Genomic DNA, 13,260 nt, shown 5'->3' with positions numbered 1-13,260 from the left:
TGCTTTTAAAACAGGTAGAACTAACAGGACACAGTATCTTTGACTTCACTCATCCTTGTGACCATGAGGAGATCCGTGAGAACCTGACTCTGAAAAATGGTAAAGTGTTCTTCTATGTTTATGTCCTTCTCGTGATCCCCGCCCCCAAACCTACACGGATAGGCCAGTTGGATTATGCTCTGGTACCAGGAAAACTGACATCCGTAAGTTCCAGTTGGACTAGCTCTTGGGTGGATATGCAGAGTTGAGATTATATGACCCAGGACTCAGAAAAGCTCTTGATGGCCATACATGATTCCTGATGTCATACTACCAGGGTACTCCTTCAGGTCAGGGTGCCATCGCTAGGAGATTTCATCACCTGAGATCAATTATCTCTCCATGTGACGCCACCCAAACCAATAACTTCATCTGTGCCAGGTTATTTATGGGAAATGCTACAGATGTCTTTTGTTATGTATCAAACTAACCAAAGCACAGACTTGAGCAATCTCCCAAGTTCCTGTGGGTTCTGTGGGCGGGTCTCTTGCTTTATATGACATCAGCTGGGTTGCAGTCATCAGAGGCTGGACTAGGCTGGAGTGATCAAAATGGCTCACCTGTGGCTTGTAGCCAGGGCACAAGTGACCACAGCTTACTCTGTGGAGCGTCACGGTAGCCCGCTTCGTAAGGGGGCTCTAGAATAGCTGTCTTCCATGGCAGCTCAGGACTGTGTACTTCCCTTCCCCCTGCAAACTGCAATAGTAGAAGTGGACAGACCTTCCCAGGACTAAGTCCAGAAACCGGGCCATCATCACTTCTGCTCCTATTTTGCTGGTGAATGCAAGGTTCAGGCCTACCTTGGCTGGGTGAGTGTCAGGAGACATGGCCGTTAGGGTCACCACTAAAGACTACTATTACAGGAGTCATGAAGTGAACTGACCTGTGGCAATGAGACTGGGCCAGCAAAGTTTGGTGGAGAAGATTTTAAAGCTCCATTATATTATACTGAACTCTGTGGGTGTCTAGCCAGGGCCAGTGGGTATAAGGATCATACAGACAGAAGGCACTTGGTTCATCCCTAGTAACATTCCAAAAAAAGTCATGAATGGGGATCTTCAGAAGAATTAAAACTTTGGGGCTGGAGAGATAGCCCAGTGGTTAAGAGCACAGACTGCTCCCCCAGAGGACCTGAGTGTGCCTCCCAGCTCCCATGCCCAGTGGCTCACAGCTGCCTGTAGCTCCAGCTCCAGGAGATCAAGTGGCCTCTTCTGGCCTCTGTGGGCACTTGCACAAATGTGCACACAAACACACAGATAAAAGTACAGTAAAATCTTTCAAAACCAAACACAGTCATAGCTGTAGGTAGCAGTGGTGCCCAGTGACTGCCAAGATCCCCTCCGAACTCGAGCACCTATCGCTGGTCTGGACAGACTGCCCATCAAGACATCCTCCTTCTCACCTCTCGCCTGTCACTACCATGGGGCGTGTGCTCATCCAACCTGAATAACAAAGGCAGGGATACCACACCTGCAAGGTTTTCTCATCACCATGTGTGCTGCAAAAGCCCGTGTTTGTTGGCTTACCTCCGCTATTGGTACAGAGTGCTGTAATCTTCACTTGGGCTTACAGAGCTTTGTAGAATTATAGCCTCCTCCCTTTGCAGTGATGCCCAATCTCTCACCTGGATCACTGCTTGCTTGCTTTCTTGAGTTTTTTGTTTGTTTGTTTGTTTGTTTTGTTTTGTTTTTTTGAGACAGGGTTTCTCATCGTGCCTGTCCTGGAACTAACGCTTGTAGACCAGGCTGGCCCTGAACTCACATCTCACTCCGCATCTCTGAGTGCTGGAATTCAAGGCCCGGCTTGGATCACTGCTTTCTATCCAAAGGCCTAGCCCAGCTGGCTCCCAGAGTGCACAGGCTAGGGACCAACCATGAGTTTATTTAATGTCCTGTCTGCTAGTGAGAAATTCTAGGCTGTATAGAATGATTGGTTCTTTATGATGAAGGGCTGTCAATATAGCCTTTTCTTTCTCTCCCTCCTTCCCTGAGATAGGATCTTACAGAGTAGCCCAGGCTGGCCTCAAATCTGTAATACTCCCTCTCAAATCCTGAGATTACCCAACATACCTGGGTTTTAGAATTACTTTCTTTTTAAACTTTTATTGATTCTTTGTGGATTTCACATCCCACTTATCTCCCCACGACTCTCCCAATCAAAACCAAATTTAAAAGAAAAACCAAACAAAGAAACAAAACAAACAACAACAAAAATCTTGTCATAGAAGCTGTAGTGTGGCCCTTTGAGACACACAGTTTCTGCTCTGGTCTGCTCATCTTTGCTCACAGGCACTCAGAAGCACTTTCTAAGGGGCTGGCTCTCTCTGCTTTCCTGGAGAACTCCTGGCCCTGGGCTCTTGATCTCAGTTCAGTACTAACCGGAGTCTCAGTTTGATTCTGTGAGCTGTACTAAGTGCTCACTCCTAGGCTGCTGGGTTTCTTTCTTTTTAAATCAATGGCAGACACGAGGCTGAGGCCGGGATTTTCTAGCTTTCATAGGTGCTGCCTCACAGCTAAGCGCCTTCTGCTCGTTGATTCATGAATAGGATTTGGGATCAGTCAAACTCAGAGAATCAGCAAGTCCTCACTGAAGGTTTCAGTCTGCATAGACTCAACTCGTGATCTTAAAACAAAGGGTCAGGGTGGATTCCTGGAGGAAGAAAAGATCGTGAGACATTCTGTGGAATGTTCTCTGGGGAGGTGTAAGGCCTCAAACGTTGTCCAGCAGACAGTTGGGAGCTAGTTCCCTCATTCCTAAGTCCTGGGGCTCCCCCCAGTACAGTTACATTCATCATATACAAACCCCCCTAAAACTAAAATTATAAGAAACATAATTATGGGAGAAGCAGTTTATCAGAACAACTTTCAATCTGTCATTTAGTGAGTTCCCAAAAGATATTTAAGGCCAGTTCAAGGATCTTTCTTTATTCTTCGGATACACAGCTCTTCCAAACTGTCAGTCAAATAAATCAGGTTCCTCCGAGGTCTGGGTGCGGAAGTTGGCAGCCTCTCTTGGAAAGAGCAGTGTGGCTATCTGAAGGAAGGCTCTAGATTGCTCTGTGATGCTGGGCCCGGGAAAGCCCAGAATGGAGATGGCAGTCAGACACCATCCAGACACACCTGGCCTTGTATTTACCACTCTGCGTAACAAGAAGCAGAAAAACTGGGCAGGCATTGGGGACTTGTTCAAAGAAAGACGCTGTATGTTCTTTGTCTCCGTGATTTATTTAATCCTGGATGAAAGGTGATCTAATTGATCTTTGTCAAGAACATCTTTAGATAGACTTGTCTACCCAGTTTCAGTTAAAAGAAGGGGTATGTGTGTGTGTGTTTGTGTGTGTGTGAGCGAGAGAGAGAGTGTGTGTGTGTGTATGTGTGAGAAAGAGAGAGAGTGTGTGTGTGCGCGCGTGTGAATGTGTATTTGTGAATGTGTGAGTGTATGTATAAGTATATGTGTGTGTTCATTTCCCTCCCCTCCTTGACACATGTCACCTTAAGGAGAAAACTAATTCAGAACATAGTGGTCCCAGGATTCAGCTAGGATACAGATTGTTCACGTTCCTGAGAGATGGGTTAGGAAGAGCAAACAGGAATGTCTACGAAAGTTCTAACTGGAAAGACTTATGTCCTTGGAGTAACCATGGTCTCCCTTAACTAGAGGACCAGGCCTGCCCATGCTGAGACTGGTCAGAGCCTTGCTACTCTCAGGTGACAAACCCTGAGTGCACTAAGTGACTGCATGCTGCATGCAGCAGGTACCAAATGATGGGGCAGTGCCCGCCTTGGATGTTCATGTTCCCAGTGATACAGTAACACAGGAGCTTCTACTCAGCCTTCCTCAGGCCCAGCACCTCTCTCTCCAACATGAACATCAAAGGCATCTGGTTTCTGCAGGAAAGCAGCTCTGCCTTCCAGCAGGCCCTCTATTCTGAGTCTCCATGGACCTGGTGTTAGCCATCGAGCCCTGAGCGGCCGTAACTAGAAGTTTTGTAAAACGCTTCCTTGACATATTTCTGTCCTCTAGTTCTGACCATAATCCAGCCAGGATTTAAGGTGCAGCCACTGGGGTACCATTAGTCTTTAGGCGTGAAGGACTTTGTGTCCATGGCAGTCCATGGCTACAAGTTGCCTGGAAACATTGCGATTTGAACTGACGCGACTGGTTCCCACACCCTTCCCCACTCAGGCTCTGGCTTTGGGAAGAAAAGCAAAGAGATGTCTACCGAGCGCGACTTCTTCATGAGGATGAAATGTACAGTGACCAACAGAGGCCGGACTGTCAACCTCAAGTCGGCCACCTGGAAGGTGGGCTGTTAGCTGAGGGTTGGAGACCCGGTATTCTGTAGCCTGGGAGCTGGGGGTGCCTAAAGCCCTGGCCCGTCTTCAGCACACTCAGATGTTTCTGCCTTCCATTGCTTGTCCCCAGGTCTTGCACTGCACAGGACAAGTGAGAGTCTACAACAACTGCCCCCCTCACAGTAGCCTCTGTGGCTACAAGGAGCCCCTGCTGTCATGCCTCATCATCATGTGTGAGCCGATCCAGCACCCATCCCACATGGACATCCCCTTGGACAGTAAGACTTTCCTGAGCCGCCACAGCATGGACATGAAGTTCACCTACTGTGATGACAGGTGCGGCCTTGAGAATGTGTGGCGTGAGCAGGGAGAGGGTGGGTCTTACCTGAGTGTCTCCGGGTGTGAGAGTGGACCTACAGGGCACAGAAATTGGACCTGAGTGTCTTATTGCTGGATGCAAGTTTCTAGACTTATGTCATTTTACCAGTCTTACTCAGAGGTCCCTAGCATCATAGTGTGAAGCCTCCCATTGACACAGCCTGAGGGTCTGTCTTCAGAGCTGTTCTGGTGTGATTGTTGTTATTATCATGATATGTGCATATTTATTCACTTATGTATCTAGTTCCAGGAGAAATTTTCAAGGGTAGTTTCTTGTCCCATATGACAAGAGTCTAGAAGGAATTATCTAAGTGTTCTGATTCAAAGCCTAGCCAGAAGTGTAGGGTTCTGGCCTGAATACTGACCCACATTAGTTGACTTTCTCCAGTTCTTTTCCGTGACTGACAGGTTTCACTCAGCCTTTACCCCTGCTATGCACAGACTCATTATAAGAAGCTAACCACCTTGTGAAGACTTTAAGTAAAGTAAGCTAGGCTGAACTCTAGTCCCTTATTTGAAGGCAACTGGACATTCTCTTGGGGGACCCAGAAGTGATAAATAGTGTAGATTTGGACTAGACAGCCTAGGCCCTGATGTATTTATATATCATCAGTGTAAGCTCTTGTTCTCACCTTTAATAAAGTTGGGAGACACTGAAGGCTGCACAAGGAAGGCAGTTTCTTACCCCCTCCTGTCCTGCTACTGGGATCTAGATGTGAAGGCGAAAGACAGAACAAATTGCAGTGAGCAGTGGCTTGCACCAGGGGAGGGAAAGCCCAGTGAGGGACTGGGCTTGGTTATACCCAGCCTGAGTAAATGGCACCACCATGCCCGACCGCCTGACCCAGCAAGACCTCAGCTCTGTAGTGCCCAAAGTCAACTTTGTGTTACCTAAAACTCTAGGTCACTCCTTCTCAAGTGAACGGTTTGTTCTTGGTGTATTTCATGGGGTCATTGTAAGAACCTGGTCACTCCTACTGAAGTGAACAATTTGTTCTTGATATATTTCATAAGGTCACTGTGAGAAGAGGTTAAGAGAAGCACAGTGCTATTCCATAGCATGAGGAGGCTGAGTCTCAGCTCATACCCATCCCTGGCCTCCCCAAAGCAAAGATTTTTCCGCCTGAGCTCAAGTCTATGAGTTGGCCCACACGAGAAAACCTGGTATTCTCATCAGGAGGCCTCCATGGCCCAAGACAGAAAAGGGGGAAGTGTTGTGGGAATTCATTCCAGCCTTAAGGTATGGCTTCTTGTCTGCCAACGAGTGATGTCTTTAAAGGAGAGAAGTCGCGCGCTCTCTTGGGTTGTGGAGATGGAGTAAGGCTGAGTGAAGTGGCATATTCTCCAGCTATGGCTGAATGGATTCCCACAACACTGGAAGTTTCTACCAGTCTCAGGCCCAGCTCCTCTCTTTCCCACCTAGACATCTAAGGGCGTCTGAGTCTTACAGGGGAGCATTTCTGCTTTCTAGATTAAGCATAGATTCTTCACTCTGAGTCTAGATGGGCCTGGTCTTCATATCATGATTGGCTATCGCTTACAGCCCCGTTTCAGAAGTTATCTAAAAGAATCCTAGCATATTCCTGGGTCCTCGTTCTGACTACAATGGAGTTAGAACTCAAGGCAGTGGGAGGTAGTGTTTATTAAGTAAGTTTATTGTTAAGAAATTAGGAAAAGGCTACAACCTTAGAGGGAGGGAAAGCTGAACTCCGTCAGTCAGCACAGATGGTCATTTGAGTGTTGCCACTGCTGTTATGGTGGTGGTCCCTGGACCCTGTTCAGGAGACGGTTGCTCATCCCAATTATCCTAGCATCCACATGAGCATTCTGAGCAGAAGACAGCTCTCAGCTACTCAGAGAAGTCCCGATGCCTGATGTGTGTCACCAGCTTTGAAGTGACATGGGACCCTTATCCAGCCACCTGGGAGTGGCCAGGGCTGTGGGTAATGAACATTGAAGTCGTCTCTGAATAGATCTCAGCCATCACCAGGTTCATGAGCAGGGAAAGCCCTGCTGGCCCCAAATCACTTGCCACTTATAGATAACAGAAAAGATTTTTAAAAAGGAACCCTCAGACATTGATTATTTTTAAGATGAGGGAAATATTCCATGGAAAGTTAGTTCGGTGCTAATCTGTTCATTCATTATTGTGGCTTGAATGGGTTTCAGGAAAAAAAAAAAAGCTTGCCCTGGGTTAAAGAAAGGAGAGAAAGTCACAAGAAATGGGTACCTAAAGGAACTGAAGATACCATGTACATAGAAGGGGGAGGGGCACAGTGGTAACTTCTTCAGTCTAGCTTAGGACGGACAAGCAGAGTAGATACTCGCTTGAAGGATCCTATGATTTAGGGCCTCATGACTCATCGTGGAGAGAGAGAGATGCTATGCTACTTATGATGTCTAAGAACACACTCTATTTCCAGCATAACCTTGCCTTTCAAGGAACCTGATGGCAAGGCCCTGGCCCAACACACACAGTTCTGTTGTGCTGGAGAGACAGCGGCAGAAGGATGCAAACACAGAGTGCTGCGCCACACGGAACATTAACTGATTAGCGGATTAGGTAATCAGGGTACAGGCATGACAGTTGGCGAAGGGACTATTTTAAGTGTTTAATCCCTCGGTGTTATTTCTCCATTGCTTTGGGTTGAAGGAGGGGCTAGTTCTGTTCTCACTATGTTGAGATGGTGAGCAGTGTGTGTGTGAGAGAGAGGCGCTCCAAACCCAGCTGCTACACGTGATGACCAGTGCAGGGCAGGGCTCCCCCCATTTTACCCAGAGACAAGAAAGGCAGGCAGCTTGAATCCACAGTCACATTTGAGGCAGTTTGGTACTTTCCTTTGATGGTGTCTGTGGTCTTCAGACATTTAATAAGAGAAAAGGGGGGGGGTCATAGAAAGGGAGAGACAGCACAGGAGTCTCTAATCACTGGTTGAACTCTCTGGTTCCCACAATTAGTCAATTTAAAACAACCAATTCTGATGCCCCTGTGGTTCAAGACACATTTATGCTCCCTTAGGAGGGGGAGGGGCGCTTGATATTCTCTGTTAATTATTTGAGACAGCAAATACTTTAAAACCCTCCAATAACTTCTGCCGTTGCCAATTATGTACAGATTAGTCATGACTTAGACATTATGGCTTATCTGAAAAGCTTGGAACCAAACATGTTTCAGCTTTGAGAGTTTGGGGAAATTATTGTGTAGACTTTCCTAACTCAACCTGGAAATTCAAAATCCAAAGTGGTCTAGAACCCAAAACTTTCCAGATGTCATGTTGGGAGATGTGAGCTTCCGCTTTTACAGATGAAGGGAGTGCAGTCTGTATTGTTGTCACCCAGACAACAAGATGTAAAGTTGCTCAGCCAGGTCTTTCCCTCCAGCACCCACCCTCCCAAGGATGGCCTGCAGTTTGCAGCAATCCTCCTGCTCCAGGATCCTGAGTGCTAAGGATGTCTTTATTGTCAGCATAATTGATGTTCTTCTCCTCTGTGCACTCAAATATAAGTTATTAGTCTGCTTCTTAAAATACTAGGGAACTAATTCATGTGTCTAAATACTAGGGAACATCTGCCATGTGTCTAAACTGTTATATCAAAGAAGGAAGAAATGATCCCTGGTAACTAAGAGTTCTGAGCCTGAGATACAAGAAGCCTAATGAAACCACAATGAATTCCACTCTTCCAAGGAAGATTTTCGAATCCTTTAAAGGGGTTGGGTTTTTTAATTCATGTGGAGATGCCATCTAGTGGCCAAGTAAAATAACTGGGAAGAAAGCCAATTCATCAAGACTAGAGGTTTTCTTGGAAAAATCACATGTAGACCCTTTGTGATTTTTTTGTGAGTCTTCCTGTGTACTGGGTAGTTTTGTGTGTCACCTTGACACAAGCTAGAATCATCAGAGAGGAAGGGGCCTCAGTTGAGGAAATGCCTCCATGAGATCCAACTGTAAGGCATTTTCTCAATTAGTGGTTGATCTCCATGGTGGACGGTTCCATCCCTGGGCTGCTGGTCCTCAGTTCTATAAGAAAGCAGGCTGAGCAACCATGGGAAGCAAACCAGTAAGCAGCACCCTCATGGCCTCTGCATCAGCTCCTGCCTCTGGGATCTTGCCCTGTTTGAGTTCCTGTCCTGGCTTTCTTCAGCAATGCTAGAGCATAAGCCAAATAAACGCTTTCCTCCCCAACTTGCTTTTCAGTCATAGTGTTTTTCACAGCAATAGAAACCCTGGACAGATATGTGAAGACTTGGAAAGATATATGAAAATTATAGTAAGCATTTGAAACTAATGAATACATTTAGTCTTTACAGGCAAGGAATTTGAGAGCAACCCTGTTTTGTGAAAACAGTATAGGACATAACCAGGAGTTAGCTTAGAGTTAGGAAGACTTTATGGTAAGGGGGTGAAGTGATGGCTCAGTAGTTAAGGGTGCGTACTGCTCTTGCAGAGAACCTGAATGTTAGGTCTGTCTGTCTGTCCCCATCCCACACTCCCCCACCCAGACACACATGTAATTACAGCTACTTGTAACTCTACTTACAAGGGAATCCAACCTCTGGCACCTGTACTCACATGTATATATACATGCATACACACACAGTTAAAATAAACCTTTGGGGGAAAGATTTATGGTGAATTCATTTTATTCAAAGACCTTAGGAGAAATAAGAATGAAGTAAGAAAAGAGATGAGGCTCAGGGAGAGAAGCTGATGAGATGGCTCAGCCAAGAGGCATCTGTTGCCAAGCCTGAGAGCCTGAACCCACATGATGGAAGGACAAATTTGACTTTCGCAAGTGGTCTTCTGACTGCCGCATGCACACCCACACACGTACACACAAATGCAGTTTTAAGGAGGAAATTATAAAGAGTAAAAAGCTGAGAGACATACATGTGTGAAGACATCTATGTTTAAGTCCAAGAACAATGCCGGGCGGTGGTGGCGCACACCTTTAATCCCAGCACTTGGGACGCAGAGGCAGGCGAATCTCTGTGAGTTCAAAGCCAGCCTGGTCTACATAATGAGTTCCAGGACTGGCTCCAAAAACTACAGAGAAACCCTGTCTCAAAAAGAAAAAAAAATAAAACAGACTGACTTCAAGCTAATTAATTGTAAAATATTGTCTTCTTTATTGAACATTGGAGATACTTCATAAACTTTTTGCTGCTTTTTCTAGCAGATGGTAAGTGTCTTAAGCGCAGGGTTATCTTTTGCAAGGACAGTGCACATATTCTGATTGTATGTAAAATTGATTCTGAGTACTTTCGCAGGCCCATACACTAACCCTTTCTATACCTCTCAGTGGTTACCATGTGCTTCTTTAGATCCGAAAGTTACACTCTAATGATTTCTGTGCCCTTGGTCCTGCTCAGCTGACAATGTTCTGGAATCAGCCCCTAACCATGCTGGAGTGGGTAAAATACTCATGTGTTGTCCTGCCTCATCTAGACTGCTAGAGATGCTCAAGAATTTCTCTCTGGAGTTTACCTCCAAGTTTCCTAGGTATCACGGTTTGAACCATTCCATGATCTGCTCCTCACATTTCTCTTGTACTGTTTGTGGGGTTTTGTCTGCTGAAAGCTGGCTGGTGGCATGCAGGGTAGGACTGGTCTAGAATGGAGACCCAGCTACCTTCTGGTGCGTCACTTCACCCTACAGACAAACAGTGCATCTCACAGAGAGAGTAGAAATTGATTTTCCAACAACCATAGAGCTGGTTGTATAGATTTCATATAACTGGGCAATATTTTAAGGGGTGTGAAAGGGTTAAGAACTGTTACTTAACCAAATTATACAATACAGTATACAAATACAATCTCTATAAAAATGTATTAAAGTGAATAGGTCTTGAAATCTGAGCAGGGAGTAGTCTAGATATCATTAAAGAAATGCATTGCCAATGCTTATAAGCATACAGAATAAACATGAGTGTGTCAAGGGCCGTGAAGGCATGGAAGGGAAGAATAGACTTCAGTGCCAGCGTTTCCTCGGGAAAGCATTCTTGTGGAAACAAGTAGGGTCTTTAAAAGTGCTCAGAACTTTCACCTTCATAAAGAGTTCAAATACTCGGTAGCTCTCTTGTTTAAACCCTTTACCTCTGGAGGGAACGGGGTAGACCTTCCTGGTCTCCAGTCAGTGGCATCTGAAGTCTGTGAGCTCTGTCCTGCTTACGAACAGCCTATGGTGGTAATGGCTGGGAGGAATAAAGTGAGCCCCATGAGGCATGTCACTCTTGAGGGGACAACACTCAGAAAATAATTCCCTTCCTGCCTTCTTCTGCTAGGCTATTCTACGCAGCACTTAATAAACATGTATTTTAACATACCACACTTTATTTTGTGTGCATCTATGTGTACATGTATGTATGGATTCGCTTGACTGTAGTCGTGCTTCTGAAGGTCAGAGGTCAGCATTGGTGTCTCTCTATGCCCTTATCCACCTCATTTTTTTTAAAACAGGTTCTCTCAGAGAGCCTGGAACTTACTGTTTTGGCTAGACTGGCTGGCCAGTAAGCTCCCAGGGTCTGCCCGTTATACCACTCCACCCCCACCTCTGGCAGCAGAGTTACAGACATGTTCTGTCATATAACGGCTTCTTACATAGAGGCTGGGGATCTGAACTCAGATCTTCAAGCCTGCACAGCGAGCACTTAACCCACAAAGCCATCTCCACGGTCACATTTATGCACAGCGTTTTAAGAACAGAAAGCCATTGTGGGCAGGGAGTAAATCATCTCACTTTGAAGGCCAATGCCAGAGTCTGGTCCACCACATACCTTCTTGGGGTAACACTGGCCTCAGAACCTAGTAGCCTTTTGGCTATGCATCATCTATGTTCTCTTTCTTCCTCTCCTGCCTCCTTGTAGCTGCCTGGTCTTGTCTCTACTACCTCATCTTTTTCTGCTTGTTATTCAAGAATACGCTCTGTCCTCAACTTTGAGACCTGATAGTCTTTTCACATTGCCTGCTCCTCTCAGATTGGCCCTTAGTTGACTTTCAAGTTTCTGGGTGACCCCAGCTGACCTTCCCCCAGCGAGTCAAGGGTCTCTAATTAGGAGAAAGAAGTGGCTCCTCTCCTGATGGAGAGAGCAGCTGCCACTCCTATCAGAGCCTGTTCTTGAGCAGCCAGGGAAACGAGCAGGGACAGCCGCAGGGGCTGGAGCAGCAGACCCCATAAACAAGCTCAGTTCTTTAACCTCCCTGTGGCGTCGGTGTGCCTGTGGTTAGGGGCAAATGGCCATTAGCTTTAAGTTGGGGCTTCCTGGCTTTGTGAAGTCTGATGACCCAAACGTTCTGTGATTGTGTTTGGGCTCTGTGCATTTCCCAGTTTTCACAGGGGTCTGTTTAAAGGAACGAAGAGGAATATTAAATATTTATTTTGGCTGACAAGATAAAGGAGAGCTGCTAGTGGGAAGATAACTGGCAAGTCTGAAATCTTGGCTTGTTTGTCTTCCAGAACTTGCCCATTGTCTGCCTTTGAATGGGCGATGCAGTAATTAGATAAAAAGTATCTTATTATGTGGATAGTTATAATATTTACTTGGAGCATTTTGATGGAAAGATCCTAATCGTGAAAGGAAATGGGATTCCTCCAGGAAAGAGAATTATCTCTTTCTTAGAAGGCCAGTGGATTCAGGATTAAGGGTTTCTAGAGAATTCTACCTCTGCCCAGGCAGACTGGCCATCAATGACCCTGTGAGCGGGCATCCTGTTGTCACTATAGTTCTGGCTCCCAGACACAGTTTGAAATGTACCTGACTTACCAAGAATGCCATGTGTGGGGGTACAACCACACATTGCTCCTATCCCATTCTCCCCAACATCATCTCAGCTCAAGTGCCTTCGGGTGCCCGCTCCAGGGTCAAGGCTACGGTAACATGTCGATGGCTAGTGAGCCTAGAGACCAAGTGGGGGCGAATCCTCGCACTATGGAGATGGCAGTTGGCACAAGTATTCAGCCAGCCTCTCACTAAGGAAATACAGGGCAGAATCAGCTGCACTTCAGCCTTTTGCTCAGTGGCACTAACCTTTGTTTGACAAAGACGTGGACCTCAGTCATCGTATCTAGTCAGAAAGCGTACCTCTTCTCTGTTTACGTAATAGCAGGCACCATGCAAAACGGAAGGATAGGCTGCAGATTATGATGGACTGCTAGAGATACTCACGTGTGTACATGCATGTGCACATACATGTAAACATGCATGCAATGCGGTGGTCAACCATGCTCAAGGAAAGAAATGAAATGGTTAGGGATAAGGTGGCACTGGATTGGCAGACTTCAGTTGTACCTTAGATACAAAGAGGACATGAGATCAGTGCTTGCTCAGTCCGCCTTGTGGAAGGGACAATAGGAGAAAGCACAGGATGTGAGAGACAAGTGCTTCCTTCCTAGGGCCATTGCGCACGGTCTTCAGGACTCCGAGGGCTAAAGGAATCGGAGGGGACTCTGGAGAAAGAGAGGCCACAGGCTGATCCTGCAAGAGTTAAGGCTTGCAGACGGTTGGAGAAGAGGCCAGGACCGAGGGTACATGGCACACTGCCAGTGAGCCA

The 13,260-nt window shown here is 46.3% G+C and overlaps 1 protein-coding gene across 1 annotated transcript in view; it reads left to right on the top strand.

Annotated features, from left to right (window-relative positions):
* Positions 1–13,260, top strand: part of Epas1 (endothelial PAS domain protein 1) — an 80,752-nt gene that overhangs the window by 51,500 nt on the left and 15,992 nt on the right. Inside the window, exons 4-6 of the mRNA XM_057768631.1 lie at positions 15–99; positions 4,225–4,343; positions 4,465–4,670. Coding sequence (XP_057624614.1) covers positions 15–99; positions 4,225–4,343; positions 4,465–4,670 — 410 coding nt within the window. The remainder of the gene's footprint in view (positions 1–14; positions 100–4,224; positions 4,344–4,464; positions 4,671–13,260) is intronic.

The sequence above is a fragment of the Chionomys nivalis genome, chromosome 1 (assembly GCF_950005125.1).
Source record: "Chionomys nivalis chromosome 1, mChiNiv1.1, whole genome shotgun sequence".
Lineage (NCBI taxonomy): Eukaryota > Metazoa > Chordata > Mammalia > Rodentia > Cricetidae > Chionomys > Chionomys nivalis.
Note: the sequence above shows the minus strand (reverse complement) of the source record. Positions and strands in the feature narration are given on the sequence as shown.